Source organism: Scyliorhinus torazame, chromosome 6, assembly GCF_047496885.1.
Source record: "Scyliorhinus torazame isolate Kashiwa2021f chromosome 6, sScyTor2.1, whole genome shotgun sequence".
Classification (NCBI taxonomy): domain Eukaryota; kingdom Metazoa; phylum Chordata; class Chondrichthyes; order Carcharhiniformes; family Scyliorhinidae; genus Scyliorhinus; species Scyliorhinus torazame.
The window spans coordinates 268213741-268236673 of record NC_092712.1 but is presented as its reverse complement, the minus strand read 5'-3'; the positions used below and the strand labels follow the sequence as shown (position 1 = coordinate 268236673).

Sequence of the window (22933 nt, the reverse complement as noted above, 5' to 3'; positions counted from 1 at the left end):
AAGCGCGCGAGGCCTCGAAAAGCAGTGGAAAAATGGCCGCCCTCGTCCGGGCTGCGTGCCGGGAGGAACTCGATCACCTGGACCCGTTCGGCCTCGTGGGGCACCTGGCTCGCCAATCGGGCCGCATAGGACCCCCGACGCGCCGATTCGGTCGCCTGAAATTGGGCATAGCGGCTAGTCGCGTTTTCGTGCAGGACACAGGCTTCGATTGCGGAGGCTAAGGTGAGGCCTTTTATTTTTAAAAGCTGCTGGCGTAGGGTGCCCGAGGCGACCCCAAAAACGATCTGGTCCCGAATCATGGAATCTGAGGTGGTGTCGTAACCGCAGGACTGCGCGAGGATGCGGAGATGCGTAAGGAATGACTGAAAGAGCTCATCCTTACCTTGCAGGCGCTGCTGGAAGACATATCTCTCGAAGCTCTCGTTGACCTCGACGTTGAAGTGTTGGTCGAGCTTGAGAAGGACCGTCTTGTATTTGGATTTGTCCTCGCCTTCCGCGAACACCAGGGTGTTGTAGACATGGATGGCGTGCTGACCTGCGGTGGTGAGGAGGATGGTGATCTTTCTGGTGTCCGAGGCGCTCCCTCTTTCGTTGGCTTCCAGAAAGAGCTGGAAGCGCTGTTTGAACAGCTTCCAATTTACGCCGCGGTTCCCAGCGACTTGCAACGGCTGCGGTGTGTTGACGGTGTCCATGGCGCAGGATGGCAGATTTGTGGGTAGGTGTCAAATCACTCCTGGTATCATGAAGTGTTGGGTACTCTGATACATTGCATTGGTTTTAATATATGTACAAACCTTAGTTAGTATTTTTAAAGTGAGAAATATTTGTGTTTCGATTTTGTGATAAGGCGGCACAATGGTTAGCACTGATGCTTCACGGTTCGATCCCGGCTTCGGGTTACTGTCCGTGTGGAGTCTGCACATTTTCCCCGTGTTTGTGTGGGTCTCACCCCCACAACCCAAAGATGTGCAGGCTAGGTAGATTGGCCATGCTAAAATTGCCCCTTAATTGGAAAATAAATAATTGGATACTCTAAATGTGGGTGGGATTTTCCACTCCCGCGCCGAAGTGAACGCCGTCGAGGTGCACGACGGCGCGAAACGGCCCCGATCCCGACCGCTTCAGGCCCTGACAATGGGCTAGGATCGGGGCCGCGTCATCTGCACTCACCAGGCCTTGTCGCCCGCATAAAGGCGGCGCCGCATAGATGACGTAGCCGGCGCCGCATAACTGGCGTCATCCGCGCATGCGCGTGTTGGCCGGCGCCAACCCGCGCATGCGTGGTTGCCGTCCTCTCTATGTCCGCCCCGCAAGAAGATGGCGGACGGGTCTTGCGGGGCCGCGGAAGGAAGGAGGTCCTCCTTCAGAGAGGACGGCCCGACGATCGGTGGGCACCGATCGCGGGCCACCCCACATTTAAGGTACCCCCCGGTGCAGGATCCCCCCTCGCCCCCCCGCAGGCCGCCCCCCCAGCGTTCACGCACCGTTCACGACGGCAGCGACCAGGTGTGGACGGCGCCGGGGGGAACCCGCCGTTTTGGCCTGGCCGCTCGGCCCATCCCGCCCTGAGAATAGCGGGGGTGCCGGAGAATCGCCATTTTGGGTGTCTCCGGCGATTCTCCGGCCTGTGACCCGCGGAACCCGACCGGGCTGTTCCCGCCGCTTGGGAGAATCGCGGGAGGGCGTCGGACCGGCGTCTCGGGAAATTTTGCCGGCCCAGGCGATTCTCCCAACCGGCGCGGGAGTGGAGAATCTCGCCCTGTATTTATTTTTTTAATTGATTCTGTGATAGCTGATATAACTAATTACATTGGATTGAACAATAATTTGTAATCCATTTCATTCTGCTTTTCTCATGGGTAGTTTAATTGCTGGGCAGTTTGATGGGATCTGGGACCGAGGTTCTCTGCAAGCTCTCAACAGCCCTGACAGACAACGGTGAGCACTGTGTCCTTTTCTGATTTCATGCACTGGTATGCATCTCAGTTAACATAAGATCTGATGCTCAGCATGGAGTATTTTATTGATTCTCAAAATGAAACAGCTAATCTTTAAAGAAACAAAAAAGATTGTTTAGATTTTTATCTTCTGGCTGTATGTGGTTCTGTACCTAGAACTGGAAGTGGTTAGCACTGCTGCCTCACGGCATCGAGGACCCGGGTTCCATCCTGGCCCCGGGTCACTGTCCGTATGGACTTTGCATATTCTGCCCGTGTCTGTGTGGGTCTCACCCTCTCAACCCAGAGATGTGCAGGGTAGGTGGATTGGCCACGTTAAATTGCCCCTCAATTGGGAAATAAATTTGAAAAAGAAAATACTAGAAAAAATCAACTCATTCTTATCTCCATCTTAAAATCCTTCTGGTAACTTTCCTGTCAAATTCCTCAGGCTCTTATATGTTTCAGTACCATCACCTCTCATTCTCCTAAACTCCATTGGGTATTTGTCCAACTTATTCAACCTCTTTTTCGTGAGATAAGCCCTTCTTCCCAGGAATCAGCCGAGTGAACCGTCTCTGTAATGCTTCGAGTGCGATTATTATTATTATCATTATTTTCTTACAAATTTAGAGTACCCAATTCTTTTTTTCCAATTAAGGGGCAATTTAGCATTTTTGGGTGAGACCCACGCAGACATGGGCAGAATGTGCAAACTTCACATGGACACTGATCCTCTGCCTGCATTGAAGGTGTTAAAACCAAAGAACAGTATTTCTGTGTCTTTTCCCTTTGCTGTATATAATGGCATGTGGCTAAAGAGATGGCAGAACTACGACTGGTGCTGTTGTTGTTGGTGCCCCTCTTGTTCCTCATCAGACGTGTACGGTAGAGCAGCACAAGCTGTTCCTCTGCAGTGGTAAAGGCTGACGACAGGAAAGTGCAGTTCAAGGTGACTGAAATGACTCACCAAGAAGTTGACAATCAAGCACTAGAAACACTCTCTTAGAAGAAGTGCTCTGAGCACCAGCCTCTCAGCTGGGTATGACTGAAGCTGTTCAGTTTCACTGATCCAAGCCTTCCGAGCCAGTCAGTTTCAATGAAGAAGTACTCCCCATTGTGCTCTCGCTTGATTGACCCTAGAAAATTGCTGACAGCTCATGCGTCATGCGTTCATCGGGACAAATGCAAGAATGCTAAATTTCATACAATCACAAAAGTTCATACTACAGGTGAAAAAGCGTCTGATTTGTTGGCAGTTAACTCTGATTGGCCGAAGTGTTGGCAAGGAGAAAGAAACAAGGAATGATAGGCTCCTCACACTCCAGAGTAATTCACAAAAGGTGCAAGGCTTGAACATATTCCTCTTGTTTGTAGAGAATGGGTCCCTGCATATGAATGTATGTCGCTTCTCGTAAGCCTAAGTGAGTGACGTTACAGGCTCAACTGATGTTCTGTGTACTGACTAACTGTATAAGCTGTCTGCATCTGTGACTTGGTGGAAAAAGCTGTATTAGAATGCTCTCCATGTGAGAGTTGTAATAGAGGAGAGGGCTGCTTCAGAGGTATTTCTGGGTTGTTCCCTTCATTCTTGAATCACAAATAAACGGTTGTAATCTGTCTCTCAGTCTCCTGTGGTTAGTTGGAAGACATTCACCACCACAAAAGTGCTGGCTGGTTGAGTATGGTCCTTACTCCGCCATTCACGATAAGCTGAAGGAACATGCTGTTTAATTCAATCAGCCAGTCATTGGGACTTATGCCCTACGTACCTGGCATCACACCTGCACTGAAATTCAATGTAAAAGTAGTTTCCCCTGTCAATTTCTTCTCTCAAACCCAGGATACTTTATTTTGTCTTGCTGTCGTTTTTTATTTGCTCCCCCTTTACCAAATCTTTTTACTCTCCCTCTTAACAATTCCTTTCCTAAACATAGTGTCTCATGCCAGGATACGGTTTCATGGGCACTGGCAGGATTCTGGTGTGTTGCCGAAGCTTTTCACCTTGTACTCATCAGAGCATTCGCAAGAATAGGGGAAATCAACAAATTTATTCTGTATTTGAAGAAAGTGCTGATTAGTTGCCAAGTGGACTGTGATTAGTTGAGGTATTGCCAATGGTACGTTATCACATGAGGTCTCGGGCAGCACGGTGGCACAGTGGGTAGCACTACTGTCTCATGGCGCCGAGGTCCCAGGTTCGATCCCGGCTCTGGGTCACTGTCCATGTGGAGTATGCACATTCTCCCTGTGTTCACGTTGGTTTTGCCCCCACAACCCAAAAGATGTGCAGGGTAGGTGGATTGGCGACGCTAAATTGCCCCTTAATGGGGAAAAAATGAATTGGGCACTCTAAATTGATTTTTTTTTTAAATTACAGGAGGTCTCAGAACATGTTTACAATATGGGAGGGAGGGGGTCACAAAAGCAGAAAGGCTGAGAAACCTTGTTTAAAAAAAAGTCTTGTGTGATACCGCAGAAGTTTAATGTGTGTGGGCATTGTTTTAAGTCTTGTCTGTTTCAGTTATAGCAAACTGTTGATAACTCTCATGGCCAAAGGGTGTCGATACCTTCTGGACACTTTAGTCTGCACCAAAAGTGATTTTGAAGGTAAGTTATGACTCTTTCCATTCTTTTATGTTCCAAATTTACTTAGATATAAGTATAAAGACAGAATATGTTGGAACCATTCAACATTCAAGATGCATCGGTGGAGAGAAAAATAGTTACTGGCTTAGATATAAGTAAACATGTATACTGTTTTGCATGTTCAGTGTGGTTGGCATACAGCACGGAACTGAAGCAGCATTAAAACAAGTCTAAAAGTGGGAATTAGTTCAAGTGGGAATCTGTTGCAGAAGGAGAAGGAAGTGCTGCTTTTCTTCCGATGCTTGCAGTGGCTCATGTAACCTTGGGGCAAAAGGTATTTTATCCAGTGTTTTGGTGCTTAGCACAAGTTAGTAATAGAAAAGAAGTTCACAACAAGCTAAAAATTGGCTATAAATGATAAAAGACTTAGTATGGCAGAGTAGGATGTGTCCGGATTTGTGGGAGTCTGCGGACAGTGCGACTATCCAGAGTGAACACATCCGCAGCAAATGTCGCCCATCTTGAATTTCTCAGCTCATAGTTATTGAGCTGATTGTGAGTTGGAGATGCTTCAACGCATAAAGGAGGGGGAGCAGCATCTGGACAGCTTGTCCCAGACTTTGGTCACACCATATTGGAGGTGCAGGTTCAGAATGGGTTGGTGTGACATAGTGTAGATTGTTAGGGCAGCTCGGATAAGAGATCACCAGGGTCCATGGAAACTGATCCTATCCAAATAGTATAATGTATTCACTACCTGTGGGGATGAGGATGAAGACTGTTGGAAGAACATCCAGAATGTAGACCACGGCACCTTGGAGCAGAAGATTGTTCAAAAGATGGAAGAGCAGTGGAAGCAGATGGAAATGCAGTGAAAGCGTAAAGTGGTGGGTTGTTGTAGGGGATATTATAAATAAAATGTTAGACCGGTGAACGTGTGGCTGAAGGAGTGGTGTGGGAAAGAAGGAATCTATTGGATGAGATACTGATCCCAGTATGGGAGCAGGAAGGAACTGTACCATTGGGATTGCTCCACCTGAATTGGGGGCGGGACAGGATCCTAGAGTAAACGATGGTCATGAGGACTGCAAGCTGACGGGGGTTGGGGTTAGAGAGGGATGGGAGTTTGGGGTGAGAGGGGTGGTTGGAGTGAGAGACGGGGATGATGGGTTGGGGTGAGAGGGGGAAGGGGGTGGGGCGAGAGAGGGGATCTGGAGTGAGAGAGGGGTGGGGGTTGAGAGAAGGAGGTGAGGAGGGTGGAGGTTGAGAGAGAGGGGGATAAGGGGGAAGGGGGTGGGTGGGGGTGAGAGATGGGTTGGGGTCGTGAGAGGAAGGGATGGGGCATGAGAGAGGGGGATGTGGGTGTGAGAGAAAGGGGGTGAGATGGTGAGAGAGGGAGATGGGGTGGGGGGTGAGAGATGGTTTGGGAGAGTGTGAGAATGTGGTGGGGGATTGAGTGAGGGGGGTGGGCGTTGAGAGAGGTGGATGGCTGACCAGCAGACACTAGAGAGAGTAGAGATAATGGGCTTTCAACCTGGAAAGGATAGAGCAGCATATTTCTAAGTGGTGAAAAACTACAAACAGTTGAGGTTCGAAGAGATTTAGGTGTTTCAGTTATACAGCCATTAAAATGTCATGAACAGGGTCCAAAAGTAATCAAAAAGACTAATGGAAAAAAATGGCCTTTATAACTAGAGGGCTAGAATACGAGGTGGTAGACGTCATGCTGTAGATATACAAAACCTTTGTTAGACCATAGCTAGAGAACTGGGAGCAGTACCAGACACCACAACGTAGGAAGGATATATTAGCCTTAGATGAGCTTTTATTTCATTCTTTCAAGAGATTAGAATGATACTGGTACGGTCAGCACATACCTAATTACCCTTGAGAGGGTAATTGGCTTGGAGGGACCTTGCTTTTGGTGGTATTCCCATGTGTCTGCTGCAGTTGTCTTTCTAGATGGCAGAGACCACAGGTTTGGAAGGTGTTGCCAAAGGAGGCTGGCGAGTTGCTACAGTGCATCTTGCCCAAGTTCCACACTGCTGTCAGTGCCCATCAGCTTTCGAAGAAGTTAACATTGAAGGTGATGGATGAGGTGCCGATCATGTGGGTTGCTTTGGCCCAGATGTGTCAAGCTTCTTGAGTGTTGTTGCAGTCTCTAATCTGCTTGTGTAACCACATATGGCTTGTCCAGTTCAATTTCTGGTTCTATCCCCAGGATATTGATAGCGGAGGATTCAGCAATGGTAATACCATTGAATGTGTAAGGGAGACTGTTCGATCCTCTCTTCTTGGAGAAGGCCTTTCCTGATAGTTGTATGGCACAATTGTTACTTGCCACTTATAATCCCAACTCTGTATGTTGTCTTGGTCTTGCTGGGTGCACAAGCAGTGGGAGAGACATTAGCTGGGTGAGCCACAGTCCGAGTGAGTACATTTGGGAATTTGGAGCAAAGTGGGAATTCAGCGCAGAGGGGAAAGAGATGCTCTGTTGCTTTCTGATGCTTCCACCCTTCAGAAAGTGGTGTTGCCCTGCTGCAGGAGTAGAGGCAGCAGTGGGGAACAAAAAGAAAACTCTGAGGTCACAAGAAACTGGTAAGTTGAATGGCCGGTAAGTGCTCAATTTAAGGTGCAGTGTGTGCAAAACTTAAGAATAATAATCTAATAATCTTTATTATTGTCATGAGTAGGCTTACATTAACACTGCAATGAAGTTACTGTGGAAAGTCCCCTAGTCGCTACATTCCGGCGCCTGTTCGGGTACACAGAGGGAGATTTCAGAATGTCCAATTCACCTATCAGCACGTCTTTCGGGACTTGTGGGAGGAAACCGGACCACCCGGAGGAAATCCACGCAGACACGGGGGGAACGTGCAGACTCCGCACAAACAGTGACCCAAGCTGGGAATCGAACCTGGGACCCTGGAACTGTGAAGCAACAGTGCTAAACACTGTGCTGCATCTGGAACAAGGGAAAGTTAGGGCTTAATATAGTGAAGTGACATAAGTAGTCCAAACAAGAATAGTGTTATAATTAGAGAAGTAAACAGAGTGTGCCCTTGGGTGTAAAACAGTGCACAACTTGGTGGTTATTTAATAATATATATAAAAATCACCACAAATACATAAGTAATTATTTAAAAGACATCAAGGCTGGCAGGAGAGGTGATGTGTCAAGGCCGCAGAATGTGGAGCTCCTGAATAACTTTGTAATTCAGAGCAAACACATCTGCAGTAAGTATTTGCAGCTTGAGGAGCTTCAGCTCAGAGTCATTGAGTTGGAGGCTGACCTGTGGTCATTGTAACACATCAGTGAGGGAGAGGTACCTGAATGCTTTGTTTCAGGAGCTCACTCCCCTTAGGGTAGGGTCTTCTGGTTTGGAAAGTGGTCAGGGACAGTGGGGTGGGGCTGCAGCTGAGGCAGGTAAGGGGACCAGAGAGCAGGAGTGTCATCCTCTGCAATTGTCCATAGGTTTTAGGTTCTCTGTTTGTTTGGATCTCTGTTTGTTTGGATGAGAGTGGGGGTTGCAGGATGGATGAGCTGATTGTCCATGGCACTGTGATAGGGCAGAGCACATAAAACTAGTGGTAGTAGGTGACAGTATAGTAAGGGGGATTGTCATTGTACTCTGTTGCAAAGCCAGAGTCCAGACAGCTGTGTTGCCTGTCCAGTATCAGGGTTCAGAACATCTACTCGGGCTTACAGTGGGTGGGGCGGATCCCATTGTTATGGTCAATGTAGATACCAATGACATAGGTAGAATGAGTCAAGAGGTTCTGCATTGAGAGTTTGAGGGGCTAAGGACAATATATATATATTTTTAAAATAATTTTTATTAAAGTTTTCACAAAATATCAACAACAAAATGTAAAAGGAACCCAATAGAATTAAATACAAAACAAAACAACCCCGTGCCCCCCTCCCCCCTATACATAATTAATATATTAACACCCGCCGAAACACAGAGCAAATATATACACCCCCTCAGATCCCCCAGTATAGACAAACAAAAATAAAATAGATCCCACCCCCCTCCGCCCCGGGTTGCTGCTGCTGCTGACCATTGTCTACCGTTCTGCCAGGAAGTCCAAGAACGGTTGCCACCGCCTAAAGAACCCTTGTACCGATCCCCTTAAGGCAAATTTCACCCTCTCCAATTTAATAAACCCCGCCATATCGTTGATCCAGGATTCCATGCTTGGGAGCCTCGTATCCTTCCACTGAAGAAGAATCCTTCGCCGGGCTACCAGGGATGCAAAGGCCAGAATACCGGCCTCTTTCGCCTCCTGCACTCCCGGCTCCTCTGTAATCCCAAATATTGCGAGCCCCCAGCCTGGTTTCACCCTGGATCCTACCACTCTCGACACCGTCCTCTCCTCGCTACGCCCTTCCAAAATTCCTCCAGCGCTGGGCATGCCCAGAACATATGGGTGTGGTTTGCTGGGCTCCCTGAGCACCTAACACACCTGTCCTCACCCCCAAAAAATCGGCTCATCCTTGTCCCGGTCATGTGTGCCCTGTGCAGCACCTTAAACTGTATGAGGCTGAGCCTCGCACACAAAGAGGAAGAGTTCACCCTCCCTAGTCCCATCTGCCCACGTCCCATCCTCGATCTCCTCCCCTAACTCCTCCTCCCACTTACCTTTCAGCACCTCCACCGAGGCCTCCTCCTCCTCCTGCATCACCTGGTATGTTGCTGAGATCTTCCTCTCTCCAACCCACGCCCCCGAGAGCACCCTGTCCTGTACCGTGCGTGGCGGCAGCAGCGGGAATTCCACCACTTGCCACCTGGCAAACGCCCTTACCTGTAGATACCTAAAGGCGTTTCCCAGGGGGAGCCCGTACTTCTCCTCCAGCTCACCCAGGCTTGCGAACCTCCCATCCACAAACAGGTCCCCCAACCTTCTTATCCCTGTCCTGTGCCACCCCGAAAACCCTCCATCTATTTTCCCTGGGACAGACCGGTGGTTCCCCCGTATCGGGCCCCCACTTCCCCCTTGTGCCGCCTCCATTGCCCCCAAATTTTGAGGGCAGCCGCCACCACTGGGCTCATGGTATACCTCATTGGAGGGAGCGGCAGCGGCGCCGTTGCCAGCGCCTCCAGACTCGTGCACTCACAAGACGCCATCTCCAGCCTCTTTCATGCCGCCCCCTCCCCCTCCATCACCCACTTGCGCACCATTGCCACATTGGCGGCCCAGTAGTACCCACAGAGGTTGGGCAGCGCCAGCTCCCCCCCCATCCCTTCTCCGCTCCAGGAACACCCTTCTCACCCTCGGAGTCCCTCGCGCCCACACAAACCCCGTTATGTTCCTGTTGACCTGCCTAAAGAAGGCCTTCGGGATAAGAATGGGGAGGCACTGGAACAGGAACAAAAACCTTGGGAGCACCGTCATCTTGACTGACTGCACCCTACCCGCCAGGGACAGCGGCAATGCGTCCCACCTCTTAAACTCCTCCTCCATTTGCTCCACCAGCCTCATGAAATTAAGTCTATGCAGGGCCCCCCAGCTCCTGGCCACCTGGACCCCCAAATATCTGTAGCTCTTCGCTGCCCTTTTTAGTGGGAGCTCGCCATTCCCCCTCTCCTGGTCCCCTGGGTGAACCAGAAACAACTCGCTCTTCCCCATGTTGAGCTTGTACCCTGAGAAATCCCCGAACTCCCTGAAGATCCTCATTACCTCCGGCATTCCCCCCCACCTGGGTCCGCCACATATAGCAGCAAGTCGTCCGCATAGAGCGACACCCTATGCTCCTCCCCACTCCGCACCAGCCCCCTCCAGTTCCTCGACTCCCTCAGTGCCATAGCCAGGGGTTCAATCGCCAGCGCGAGGAGCAGGGGGGACAAGGGACACCCCTGCCTCGTCCCTCGATGCAACCGAAAGTACTTAGACCTCCTCTTGTTTGTGGCCACACTCCACACTCGCCATCGGGACCTCGTACAACAGCCTAACCCACCTGACAAACCCCTCCCCAAACCCGAACCTCTTCAGCACCTCTCACAAGTACCCCCACTCTACCCTATCGAAGGCCTTCTCAGCGTCCATCGCCGCCACTATCTCCGCCTCCCCCTCCCTCGCCGGCATCATAATAACGTTCAGGAGCCTCCGCACATTCGCGTTCAACTGCCTTCCCTTCACGAACCCCGTCTGGTCTTCGTGGATGACCTGCGGCACACATTGAAGGTCCTAACCAGCAATGGGCCCAACAGGTCCACATATTTTTTGTGAAATTTGACCGGGAAACCGTCTGGCCCCAGTGCCTTCCCCGCCGGCATGCTCCCTATCCCTTTGCCCAGCTCCTCCAACCGAATCGGGGCCCGTAATCCCGCCACCAGTCCCTCCTCCACCTTCGGGTACTTCAGTTGGTCCAGAAAGCGGCCCATCCCTCCCTCCTCCAGTGGGCGCTCGGACCGATACAGTTCCTCATAAAAGTCCCTGACGACCCCATTGATGCCAACCCCACTCCGTACCGCACTCCCCCCCCCCCCCCCCCAATCCTTAGCTCCCCCAATCTCCCTAGCTGCGTCCTGCTTCCGAAGCTGATGCGCCAGCATCCCCCCCAATCCTTAGCTCCCCCAATCTCCCTAGCTGCGTCCCGCTTCCGAAGCTGATGCGCCAGCATCCGACTTGCCTTTTCCCCATAATCATAAATCGCCACCTGGGCCTTCCTCCACTGCGCCTCCGCCTTCCTGGTGGTCAACAGGTCGAATTCGCCTGGAGGCTACACCTCTCCTTTAACAGTCCCTTCTCCGGCACCTCCGCATGCCTCCTGTCTACCCTCACTATCTCCCCCACCAGCCTCTCCCTGTCCCTCTGCTCTCTCCTCTCCTTGTGGGCCCTAATGGAGATCAGCTCTCCCCTAACCACTGCCTTCAGCGCCTCCCATACCATCCCCACTCGGATCTCCCCGTTAACGTTAGCCTCCAGGTATCTCTTTATGCTTCTTCGGACCCGCTCGCTCACCTCCTCGTCCGCCAACAGCCCCACCTCCAAGCGCCACAACGGGCGCTGGTCCCTCTCCTCCACCACCTCTAGGTCTACCCAATGCGGGGCGTGATCCGAAGTGGCTATTGCCGAGTACTCGGTATCCTCTACTTTCACAATCTGCGCCCTGCTCATAACAAAAAAGTCAATCCGGGAATAGGCCTTATGAACGTGCGAGAAGAATGAAAATTCCCTAGCCCCCGGCCTTGCAAATTTCCAAGGGTCCACCCCTCCCATCTGGTCCATAAACCCCCTCAGCACTTTAGCCGCCGCCAGCCTCCTACCTGTCCTAGACCTGGAGCGATCCAGTGCCGGATCCATCACCGTGTTAAAGTCCCCCCCCATTATCAGGCCCCCCACTTCCAAGTCCGGGATCTGACCCAACATGCGCCGCATAAAACCCACATCGTCCAAGTTCGGGGTGTACACATTGACCAGCACCACCCTTTCCCCTTTCAGCTTACCACTAACCATTACGTTCCTGCTGTCATTGTCTGTCACAATGCTCGACGCCTCGAACGACACCCTCTTTCCCACCAAGATCGCCACCCCCCGATTTTTGGCATCCAGCCCCGAATGAAAAACCTGGCCCACCCACCCCTTCCTCAATCTTACCTGGTCTGCCACCTTCAGGTGTGTCTTCTGGAGCATGACCACATCCGCCTTCAGCCCCTTCAGGTGTGTGAACACCCGGGCCCGCTTAACCGGCCCGTTCAGCCCCCTTACATTCCAGGTTATCAGCCGGATCAGGGGGCTACCCGCCCCCCTTCCCCGCTGACTAGCCATAACACCTCCTCGGCCAGCCACGCGCCCGTCCCGTTCCCCACGCCGGCTGACCCCCGTCCCAACCCCCTCGACTCGCTCCAGCTCCAGCTCCCCCTTGACCATACCAGCAGCAACCCGGACCCCTCCTAGCTGCATTGCTCCCCCCATTGCACTCCCGCAAGTCAGCTGACTCCTGCTGACCCTGGCCGCTCCCACCTCTCCTTCGACCCCTCCCATTGTGGGACTTCTCCTCCCCCTCCATTACCCACCAGCAGGCTCTCCGCCTCCCCCTTCCATCCCCCTCCCCCGCGGGGCCCGACCCCCCTACCGGCCATCCACCCCCTACTCCGTTTACTTGCCCCCCTCCAAGAGCCCACCCGACAGACCCAACCAAAACAGTGCCCAACCCACCCTAACCACCCACACTGAACCAAAACTGAACAAGAACAAAGAACCCCCCTCAAAATGTAACACAACAACAACAATCCACGACCATCCACACACCCGACCCCCCATCCCGACCCTCAGTTTGTGTCCAGCTTCTCGGCCTGAACAAAGGCCCACGCTTCCTCCGGGGACTCAAAATAATGGTGCCGGTCCTTGTAGGTAACCCACAGATGCGTCGGCTGCAGCATGCCAAACTTCACCCCCTTCCTGTGCAGCACCACCTTCGCCCGATTGTACCCAGCCCTCTTCTTCGCCACCTCCAAGCTCCAGTCCTGATATACTTGAACCTCCGCATTCTCCCACCTGCTGCTCCTCTCTTTCTTGGCCCACCTGAGTACACACTCCTGATCAGCGAACCGATGAAACCGCACCAACACCGCCCGCTGCAGCTCGTTAGCCTTGGGCCTCCTCTCCAGCACTCTATGGGCCCCTTCCAGCTCCAAGGGCCCCTGGAAGGACCCCGCTCCCATCAGCGAGTTTAACATGGTGACCACATAGGCCCCCACGTCCGACCCATCCAGCCCCTCCGGGAGGCCCAGGATCCGCAGATTCTTCCGCCTCGACCGATTCTCCATCTCCTCGAACCGTTCCTGCCATTTCTTGTGGAGCGCCTCGTGCACCTCCACCTTTACCGCTAGGCCCAGGATCTCGTCCTCGTTATCTGGGATCTTTTGTCGGACCTCGCGGATCGCCACCCCCTGGGCCGTCTGGGTCTCCAGCAGCTTATCAATAGAAGCCTTCATCGGCTCCAGCAGGTCCGCTTTGAGCTCCCTGAAGCAGCGCTGGATAACCTCCTGCTGCTCCTGCACCCACTGCATCCATGCTGCCTGGTCCCTGCCCGCCGCCATCTTTCTCTTCTTCCCTCGCACTTTCTTTGGCTTCACCACCACTTTTTTAGTCGCCCCGCTCCTGGTCCAAACCATACACTGTCAGAGGAATGTTGCAATCTTCTTCCCACACCGGGAAATGTCGATAAAATGCCGTTGGGTGTCCTGAAAAGAGCCCAAAAGCCGTTCCAAGCGGGATCTGCCGAACGTGCGACTTAGCTCTGCATAGCCGCAACCGGAAGTCCAACAATATTAAACAACAGAACCTCCAAGGTTATAATTTCTGGATTATTGCCTGAACCGCATGAAAATTGAAATAGGGTATGTAAAATTAGAGAGATGAATTTGTGGACACGATTCAGCCACAAGATTTAGTGTCATTTTGAAAAAGTTTAGCGGGTGTTTCCCGTCGGCCTTTTGGATGAGATCCAGAACTGAATTCACCCACAGTTAAGTCATTTTTTGGGGCCTTGGGGCGTTTCTCCCTAGTCCTGCCCACGTTTAGAAACCTTTTCAGCAGTGGGGAGCTGAACTTCCGCCAAGACCGACACCGGAGATCAGGGCGCCATTTTGAAAACATGTCCAGATCTCTAAGTGAGCGTGAGGGTCCCCCACATCCCCCACCCATGGGCAATGCCACACCCACAGACATGGGCATTAATCCCCCCCTCCCAAGTGAGGACACCCCTGTATGGAGTCGCTGAGGGCCCCCACCTTTCGGTATCCCCTCCTTCAGGACCCCTACTTCACCTCCCAACCTTTGAGCCCCTACATACCCCTCTCCACCCCCTCCCCACCCTTCATACCACCCTCACATGGGCACGTACCCTCTTTCATGGGCATGGCCCCCTCTGGCCCTGACCCTTAGCAGTGCCAACCTGGCACCCAGGAACCCTGGCACTGCCAACCTGGCACCCAGGAAGTGCCCCTGGCACCCTGGCAGTGCCAACCAGGCATCCTGGCAGTGCCCAGTTGGCACTTCCAGGATGCGTGGTTGGCACTGCCCACATATCAGGGTACTACCCTGCCCTGACTCTGATCATCAAGGGAGCTCTCATGTCCTCCGAAACCTCCAAGTGGCATCACAACTGGTCTCCGCTTGTGGAGACCAGTGCTAATCGACGCCTAAGGTTCATTTAAATTTCATTATCCAGATCACCCCCGGTACCGCGAGTCATATGACTCGGGTCTGCTTGCCACCTGGTGCGAAGTCTGATTTGGACCTCACCCGTGATTTGCCCGTCATACAAAGAACAAAGAAAAGTACAGCACAGGAACAGGCACTTCGGCCCTCCAAGCCCGTGCCGACCATGCTGCCCGACTAAACTACAATCTTCCACACTTCCTGGGTCCTTACCCTTCTATTCCCACCCTATTCATGTATTTGTCAAGAAATCATGTATTTGTCAAGAAAAAATTGTCATGCCTGACTCCACACCAAGAGTGGTTGAATCAAACCCCGTGGCTCAGAGATTGGAGTAGGTTTCAGTTTGTGATGCACTGCCATCAGTCCTGGGGAAAGTGGGCACTCTAATGTTGTTCTGCATCTGAACTGTGCTGGGTCCATTATTCTCACAAACCATATAACTAGGGAAGTGGAAAGGACTTTAAACTGTAATAATAATCTTTATTATTGTCACAAGTAGGCTTACATCAACACTGCAATGAAGTTACTGTGAAAAGCCCCGAGTCGCCAGATTCCAGTGTCTGTTCGGGTACACAGAGGGAGAATTCAGAATGTCCAAATTACCTAACAGCACTTTCGGAACTTGTGGGAGGAAACCGGAGCCCACACAAACCCACGCAGACACAGGGAGAATGTGCAGACTCCGCACAGACAGTGACCCAAACGGGAATCGAGCCTGGGGCCCTGGCGCTGTGGAGCAACAGTGTTAACCATTGTGCTACCGTGCAGAACCATAAATAGAGGGGGCGGGTGGTTCTGAAGAGGGGATATGTAGACTTAAGGTTGGGGACGGGTTGGGCCCAGCACGCCTCATGGAGGCTGGACACAGTCCTCCTTGCCGAGAAGACCTGCAAAGGAATGACAGAAGCCATCGACCGGTATGTAACCTGCAACTAGAATAGGGAGGTCTCCCCTCTGCCTTCAGTGCCTCCCAGAAAGTAGTGATCAGGGGAGAAATAATAGCATATAGGGCACTCCTGGACCGGAACGATAAGGTGGCCAAACAGCGGCTGATGGACTCTATATTGGAAGTGGATCAACGGTACTCCATGGCCCCGACAATGGAGCTGCTGGCGGAGAGGGAAAAACTACAAATGGAATTTGACCCGCTCTCCACTGGAAAAGCAGTGAACCAGCTCCACCAGACACGATGACCTTTTATGAGCATGGGGACAAAACCAGCCGCCTACTGGCACACCAGCTGAGGAGACAGGTGGCCACAAGAGAGGTAGCGCAGATAAGGGACAGGAACGGTAAAGTGGTCACGGCTCCAGAGGAAATCAACGGAGCTTTCACGACCTTCTACCAGGGACTGTATACCACTGAATCCCCCAAGAGGGACTCAAAGATGAAGCAGTTCCTGGATGGGCTGGACATCCCAGCTGTGGGGGAGAAAAAGAGGCAGGGACTGAAAGCAACGCTCGGTCTGGAGTAGATCATGGAACACATCAATTCCAAGCAATCAGGGAAGGCACCGGGACCGGATGGGTTCCCGATGATCTTTTACAAAATGTTTGTAGCAGCATTGGCCCCGAACCTGCAGGAGATGTTCAATGACTTGCTGTCGAGGGGGGTCCTGCTACCCATACTGGTACAGGCCTCGATTGCATTGATCCCAAAGAAAGGCAAAGACCCGACTGCGTGTGGGTCATACAGACCCATCTCACTCCTGAACACTGACACTTTTGTCCTAGCAAAAGCTCTGGTGAGGCAGCTGGAGAGTTGCTTGCCATAAGTAATCGGGGAAGATTAAACCGGGTTTGTCAAGGGCAGACAGCTGACCGAGAACATCAGATGTCTGCTGAACGTCCACAACCCGGGGAGACGACACCAGGAGTGATCATCTCCCTGGCCGCAAAGAAGGCCTTCGACTGAGTAGAATGGAAATACCTCATGGAGGTACCGGAACGGTTTGGGTCAGTGTTCACCTCATGTGCTCCCATGGCGTACAGACGAAGGGAAGGGAGATCTTTAGCATCATCTCGGGAGTGTTACATGGGGACTTGGAACCGGGTCCCTCAGAGGCTATTTTCGGGGTGTCGGACCCAAGCTGCAGGCGGGTGCGGGGGCAGATGTTTTAGCCTTCGCCTAGCTGATTGCCCGGAGGCGGGTCCTGTTGGAGTGAAGGTCAGCTTCTCTGCCCTGTGCCTCCGCTTTAAAAATTGTTACCTTTTTAGAAAGCTTTTTAGGGGGTTTTATATTATCCTCAACTTTTCCTCATTTGCCGCCCAGTAATAGTATAGTAAATTAGTAAATTCAGGAGGCCTAGCTCCACCCGCCTGCTGTCCTCTCTGCAGGACCACTTTCCTGACTCTGGCTACTATTCACACTCCCACCCCCCAGATAAATGAGGTGACCAATTTGTCCACTACCTTGAAGAATGCTTCGGTAAAACGTCCGACAGGCACTGAAACAAAACCAAAAATCACGGCAATACATTCATTTTTTATTTTTTTACATATTTTTATTCTCCTTTTTCACATTTTTTCCCAAATCCACACCCAACAATAAACAATAATCAATAACGAATGTACTGTCAATCCCCACATCAATAACAACGATCCCATAACATAAACAAATGTTAAAAAGGAATCTGGAATCACCCATAGTCACCATTACCGCATACAGTCCCCCTGCCCCCAACCCTCCCAGCCCCCAAAACCCCAAATGTTCGATGTGATCCAATTCTCGAAAGTGCATAATGAATAACGCCCATGAATTGTAGAACCTCTCCATCCTTCCCCTCAGTTCAAATTTGACCTTTTCAAGCATTATGAATTCCAGCAGCCCCCCCCCCCCCCCCCCCCCCCCCCCGTCACGCCAGGGCACAGGGTGGAGAGGTTGATCTCCACCCTAACAGGATCCGCCTTCAGGCGTTCACCAAGGCAAAGTCTACAACATCTGTCTCCGGGCCCATTTCCAACCCTGGCTTGTCCGACACCCCGAATATGGCCTCCCGAGGGTCCCGGTCCAGTTTCACGTGCACCGCTTTAGAGATTACCTGAAACACCTCCTTCCAGTAATCTTCCAGCTTTGGACAGGACCAAAACATATGAACGTGGTTTACGGGGCCTCCCCCGCAACATTCACACACATCTTCTACCCCCTCAAAGAGCCAGCTCATCCTCACCCTTGTAAGGTGCGCTCTATACACCACGTTCAGCTGTATCAGCCCCAACCTCGCACACGAGGTGAAGGCATTCACACTCCGGAGCACCTCACACCAGAACCCCTCCTCCATACCATCTCCCAACTCTTCCTCCCACTTTGCCTTGATCCCTTCTAGCGGCGCCTTCTCCTCCTCCAAAATAGCCCCATAAACCGCCAATGCTACCTCCTTCTCCAGTCCCGTTGTCAGCACCTCCTCCAGCAAATTCTCAACGAAGCTATTACTACCGGACTCCCTGAATATCTCCCCGGGGCCGTCGGGAGCGGCGCTGTCACTAGTGTCTTCAATTCCGACCCCCTACCCAAACTCTCCTCCATTCTGACCCATTGGGAGTCAACCCCTCTGACCCAGCTCCATACCTTCTCCACATTCGCCCACCAGTAATAATACATAGGGTTCGGAAGACCCAAACCCCCTGCCTGCCTTCCTCTCTGTAGTAGCACCTTTTTAATTCTGGCCACCTTCCCTCCCCATATGAACGAGGTAATCATCCCTTCAATCTCTCTTTAAAAAAAAATGCCTTTGGCAGGAAAATCGGCAGGCATTGAAAAATAAACAGGAATCGCGGCAGCACATGTACCCGACCCGCCAGTGACAGAGGGAGACCATCCCACCTTGCCAGATCAGCTTTCACCCTCCCCACCAAACTAGAAATGCTGTACCTACGGAGCCCCCCCAATCTCGGGCAACCTGCACCCCCAGGTATCTAAAGTGAGTCCCTGCCTGACGGAATGGCAGCCCCCCCACCCCTGGCCGAGATATCACAAAATATTCACTCTTGTCTAGATTTAATTTGTACCCTGAGAAAGACCCAAACACCCGAAGCAGCTCCAGTATTCCCCCTATTGACACACTTGGTTCCGAAACGTATAATAACAAATCATCGGCATATAAGGACACCCTATGCTTTATCCCCCCGCACTATCCCTTTCCATACCCCCGAACTTCTTAAAGCGATGGCGAATGGCTCAATCGCGTGTGCAAACAGCAGTGGGAACATAGGACATCCCTGCCTAGTCCCACGGTGGAGAGGAAGGTATCCTGAGCTGATGTTATTTGGGCCTAGTCCCACGATGAAGAGGAAAGTATCCTGAGCTGATGTTATTTGTGCGGATGCTGGCCCTCGGCTCCTTATATAATAGCTTTACCCAGTCCACAAGCAATACATTCATTTTAATCCACTGCACCCGGCCCGCCAATGACAGAGGGTGGTTGTCCCACCTTGCCAAGTCACTTTCAACCTCCCCACCAGACTAGTAAAATTGTACCCACAGGCCCCACCTCCCCCAGTCCCGCGTCACCTACACCCCAGAGTACCTGAAGTGGGTTGCTGCCCTGCGAAATAGCAGCCCGCCTCCCCGCCCCCTCACCTGGCTGTGACACCACAAAATACTCACTCTCTTCCAAATGTAATTTATATCCTGAAAACTACGCAAATCTTCGGACAAGTCCCATTATGTTTCCCACTGACATACTCGGCTCTGAAGCATACAATAAATGATCCACGTACAAAGATACCCTATGTTCCATTCCTCCCACCCACGCACTGTCCCCTTTCACAGTCCCAAACTTCTTAAACCAATGGCCAATGGCTCTATCACTAGTGCAAATAGAAGGGGGGGGGGACATAGGACACCCTGTCTGGTGCACCGGTGCAGAGCAATGTACCTCTAGCTCATATTATTTGTGCAGACACTCGCCATCGGTTCCCTATATAATAGCCGTACTCATTCCATAAATCTTGGACCAATCCCGAATCTCTCTTGGACCGCCATCAAGTGTCCCCCACTCTACCCGATCGAACACCTTTTCTGCATCTCGCATCACCACCACCTCCATCTCCTTTCCCTCAGCTTGCGTCACGATTGCATTTACTGATCTCCTGACATCAAAAATAGCTGCCTTCCTTTCACAAACCCTTTCTGGTCTTCCCCTATCTCCTTCGGAAGGCACCCCTCCAACCTAGCCACAAGTACCTTTACCAGTACCTTGGTGTCTACATTCAGTAATGATATGGGCCTAAATGACCCACACTCCTCTGGATCCTTGCCTTTCTTTAACAGATCAAAGCCTGTCCCAAAGTTTGTCGTAGTACCCGCTTCCCTATCGCCTCCTCAAACATCCCCACCATCAGTGGCGCCAATTTGTCTTTGAACTTCTTGTAATACTCCACAGGGAACCCATCTGGCACTGCCGCCTTCCCAGATTGCATCTTCCCAATTGCCTCCTTTACCACTTGTTCCCCCATCGATCCTTCCAATATGACCCTATCTTCATCCTCCAGCCTCAGGTATGTTCTATGTTCTATTCCAAACCATCCAGGGACTCCCTCAACCCTCATTCCTCTCTCCAACCTATAGGCTCCAACCTATACAGCTTTACATAAAACTCCTCAAACATCTTAACAATCTATCCCTCAATGCCAGCAAAACTAAAGAGTTGGTCATTGACTTCAGGAAGCAATTGTACACACCCCTGTCAGCATCAACGAGGCCGAGGTGGAGATGGTTAGCAGCTTCAAATCCCTAGGGGTACACATTTCCAAAAATCTGTCCTGGTCCACCCACGTCGACGCTACCACCAAGAAAGCCCAACCGCGCCTATACTTCCTCAGGAAACTAAGGAAATTCAGCATGTCCACATTAACTCTTACCAACTTTTACAGATGCACCATAGAAAGCATCCTATCGGGCTGCATCACAGCCTGGTATGGCAACTGCTCGGCCCAAGACCGCAAGAAACTTCAGAGAGTTGTGAACACAGCCCATTCCATCACATGAACCCACATCCCATCCATTGACTCCATCTACACCTCCCACTGCCTGGGGAAAGCGAGCAGCATAATCAAAGACCCCTCCCACCCGGCTTACTCACTCTTCCAACGTCTCCCATCGGGCAGGAGATACAAAAGTCTAAGAAATGCACAAACAGACTCAAAAACAGCTTCTTCTCTGTTGTTACCAGATTCCTAAATGACCCTCTTGTGGACTGACCTGATTAACACTACACCCCTGTATGCTTCACCCGATGTGGTGTTATGTAGTTATATTGTGTACCTTGTGTTGCCCTATTATGTATTTTATTTTATTTTTATGTACTTAATGATCTGTTGAGCTGCTCGCAAAAAAATACTTTTCACTGTACCTCGGTACACATGACAATAAACAAAATCCAATCCGCTCGGGGGCCATCAATTTCCCCACCCTACCCCACACCTGGACTTACTTCCTCGCCGTCGCCTTCCTCCAATATTGGCCAGCCATCATGTGCCCCCCTTCTCCCCATATTCATAAACGGCTCCCCTCACCCGCCTCAGTTGACCGTAGACCGGTCAAAACTAGCCTGGAGTTTCCTCATAACTCCGGGCCCTGTCCAGTGGACGTGACCCGCCCTGACCCTATGTTGCCATCGAACCCCTCCCCCCCAGAATCCCCCCATCCACTTCCTCTCAAAAACACCTCTCCTGGTATCAATTCCCTCCCCCCACTTTTCACAATTCCCAGGCACATCGAAACCTGTTCGACCAGGCTCCGATGACCGTGGCCCCGCCCTCCGCCACCACACTCCCGTTCACTAGCCAACTTAAGCTTGCTAGTGTGGAGAACCCTGCCCAGGCCCCCTCCTCCCAATCCCCTCCCCCATGCCCAGTCCCAAAAATCCCCTTCAAACAAACAAACCCAGTGCAAACACACAAACCCCAGAAAACCACCATCACAAATTATTACCGTGCTTGGCTGCTCACTCGCCTTCGGTTTAGGGCTCAACGACCGATGAGCTCAATCCAGTTCATACCGGGAGGGATCTTCCCCCTCCCCCAGTAGCTCCGCCAACATCTTGGCAAAGTACTCAGTCGGCCTTGGGCCCTCCACTCCTTTGAGCAGACCAACAATTCTTGAGTAATGCCGCCTAGATCTATTGTTCAGGTCTTCCACCTTTGCTCCCAGACCTTTGTTTGACTCCACCACCCTCTGCAGCTCTTCACCCATCGAGGTGAGCTGATCACTGTGTTGCAACAAGGCCTCCTCCACCTTCTCCCCGCACCTCGGCTGATGTCTTCGACACCGCCACCTTCACCGGGGCAATCGACTCTTCCACCAATACCTTCATTGCCACCATCATTTCCTTCCTCATCACCTCCATGTGTTTTTTAAAATATATATTTTATTAAAGTTTCAAAAACACAATTTTTCCACTTTACAAATCAACATAAAAAATAACACACTAACTAATAAGTAACATTATTTAAATAAAATAGCGAACTGGCAACGTAACAAAAAAGAATGCTCCCCCCCCCCCCCGGGCTGCTGCTGCTGACGATCTATTTTCCCTTAATGTTCCATGATATAGTCAAGGAACGGTTGCCACCGCCTGGAGAACCCCGAGCCGATCCTCTCAACGCAAACTTCATTCGTTCCAGTTTTATGAACCCTGCCATATCGTTTATCCAGGCCTCCACGCCGGGGGGTTTCGCTTCCTTCCACATAAGTAAGATCCTTCGCCGGGCTACCAGGGACGCAAAGGCCAGAATATCGACCTCTTTCGCCTCCTGCACTCACGGCTCTTCCGCTACCCCAAATATAGCTAACCCCCAGCCTGGCTTGACCCGGACCTTCACCACCTTTGGAATCACCTTTGCCACGCCCCCCCCCCCCCCCCCCAGGTACTCATCCAGTGCCGGACACGACCAGAACATATGTGTGTGGTTCGCCGGGCTTCCCAAGCATCTCCCGCACCTGTCCTCCACTCCGAAGAACCTGCTCAGTCTTGCTCCCGTCATGTGTGCTCTGTGTAGAACCTTGAATTGTATCAGGCTAAGCCTGGCACACGAGGAAGAGGAATTTACCCTACTTAGGGTATCAGCCCACAGCCCCTCCTCAATCTCCTCCCCCAGCTGTTCTTCCCATTTTCCTTTCAGCTCCTCTACCAGCGCCTCCCCCTCATCTCTCATCTCCTGATATATTTCGGACACATTGCCCTCCCCGACCCATACCCCCGAAATCACTCTATCCTGGATCCCCTGTGT

The 22933-nt window shown here is 51.7% G+C and overlaps 1 protein-coding gene across 3 annotated transcripts in view; it reads left to right on the top strand.

Moving 5' to 3' along the window:
* The window catches only part of LOC140425423 (probable thiopurine S-methyltransferase), a 72029-nt gene that overhangs the window by 36902 nt on the left and 12194 nt on the right, over positions 1-22933 (top strand). For 2 of the 3 annotated variants that reach the window (XM_072509690.1, XM_072509693.1), the window contains 2 exons: positions 1864-1938; positions 4462-4547. In XM_072509690.1, coding sequence (XP_072365791.1) covers positions 1864-1938; positions 4462-4547 — 161 coding nt within the window. The remainder of the gene's footprint in view (positions 1-1863; positions 1939-4461; positions 4548-22933) is intronic. The other variant, XM_072509691.1, reaches the window with a different exon arrangement.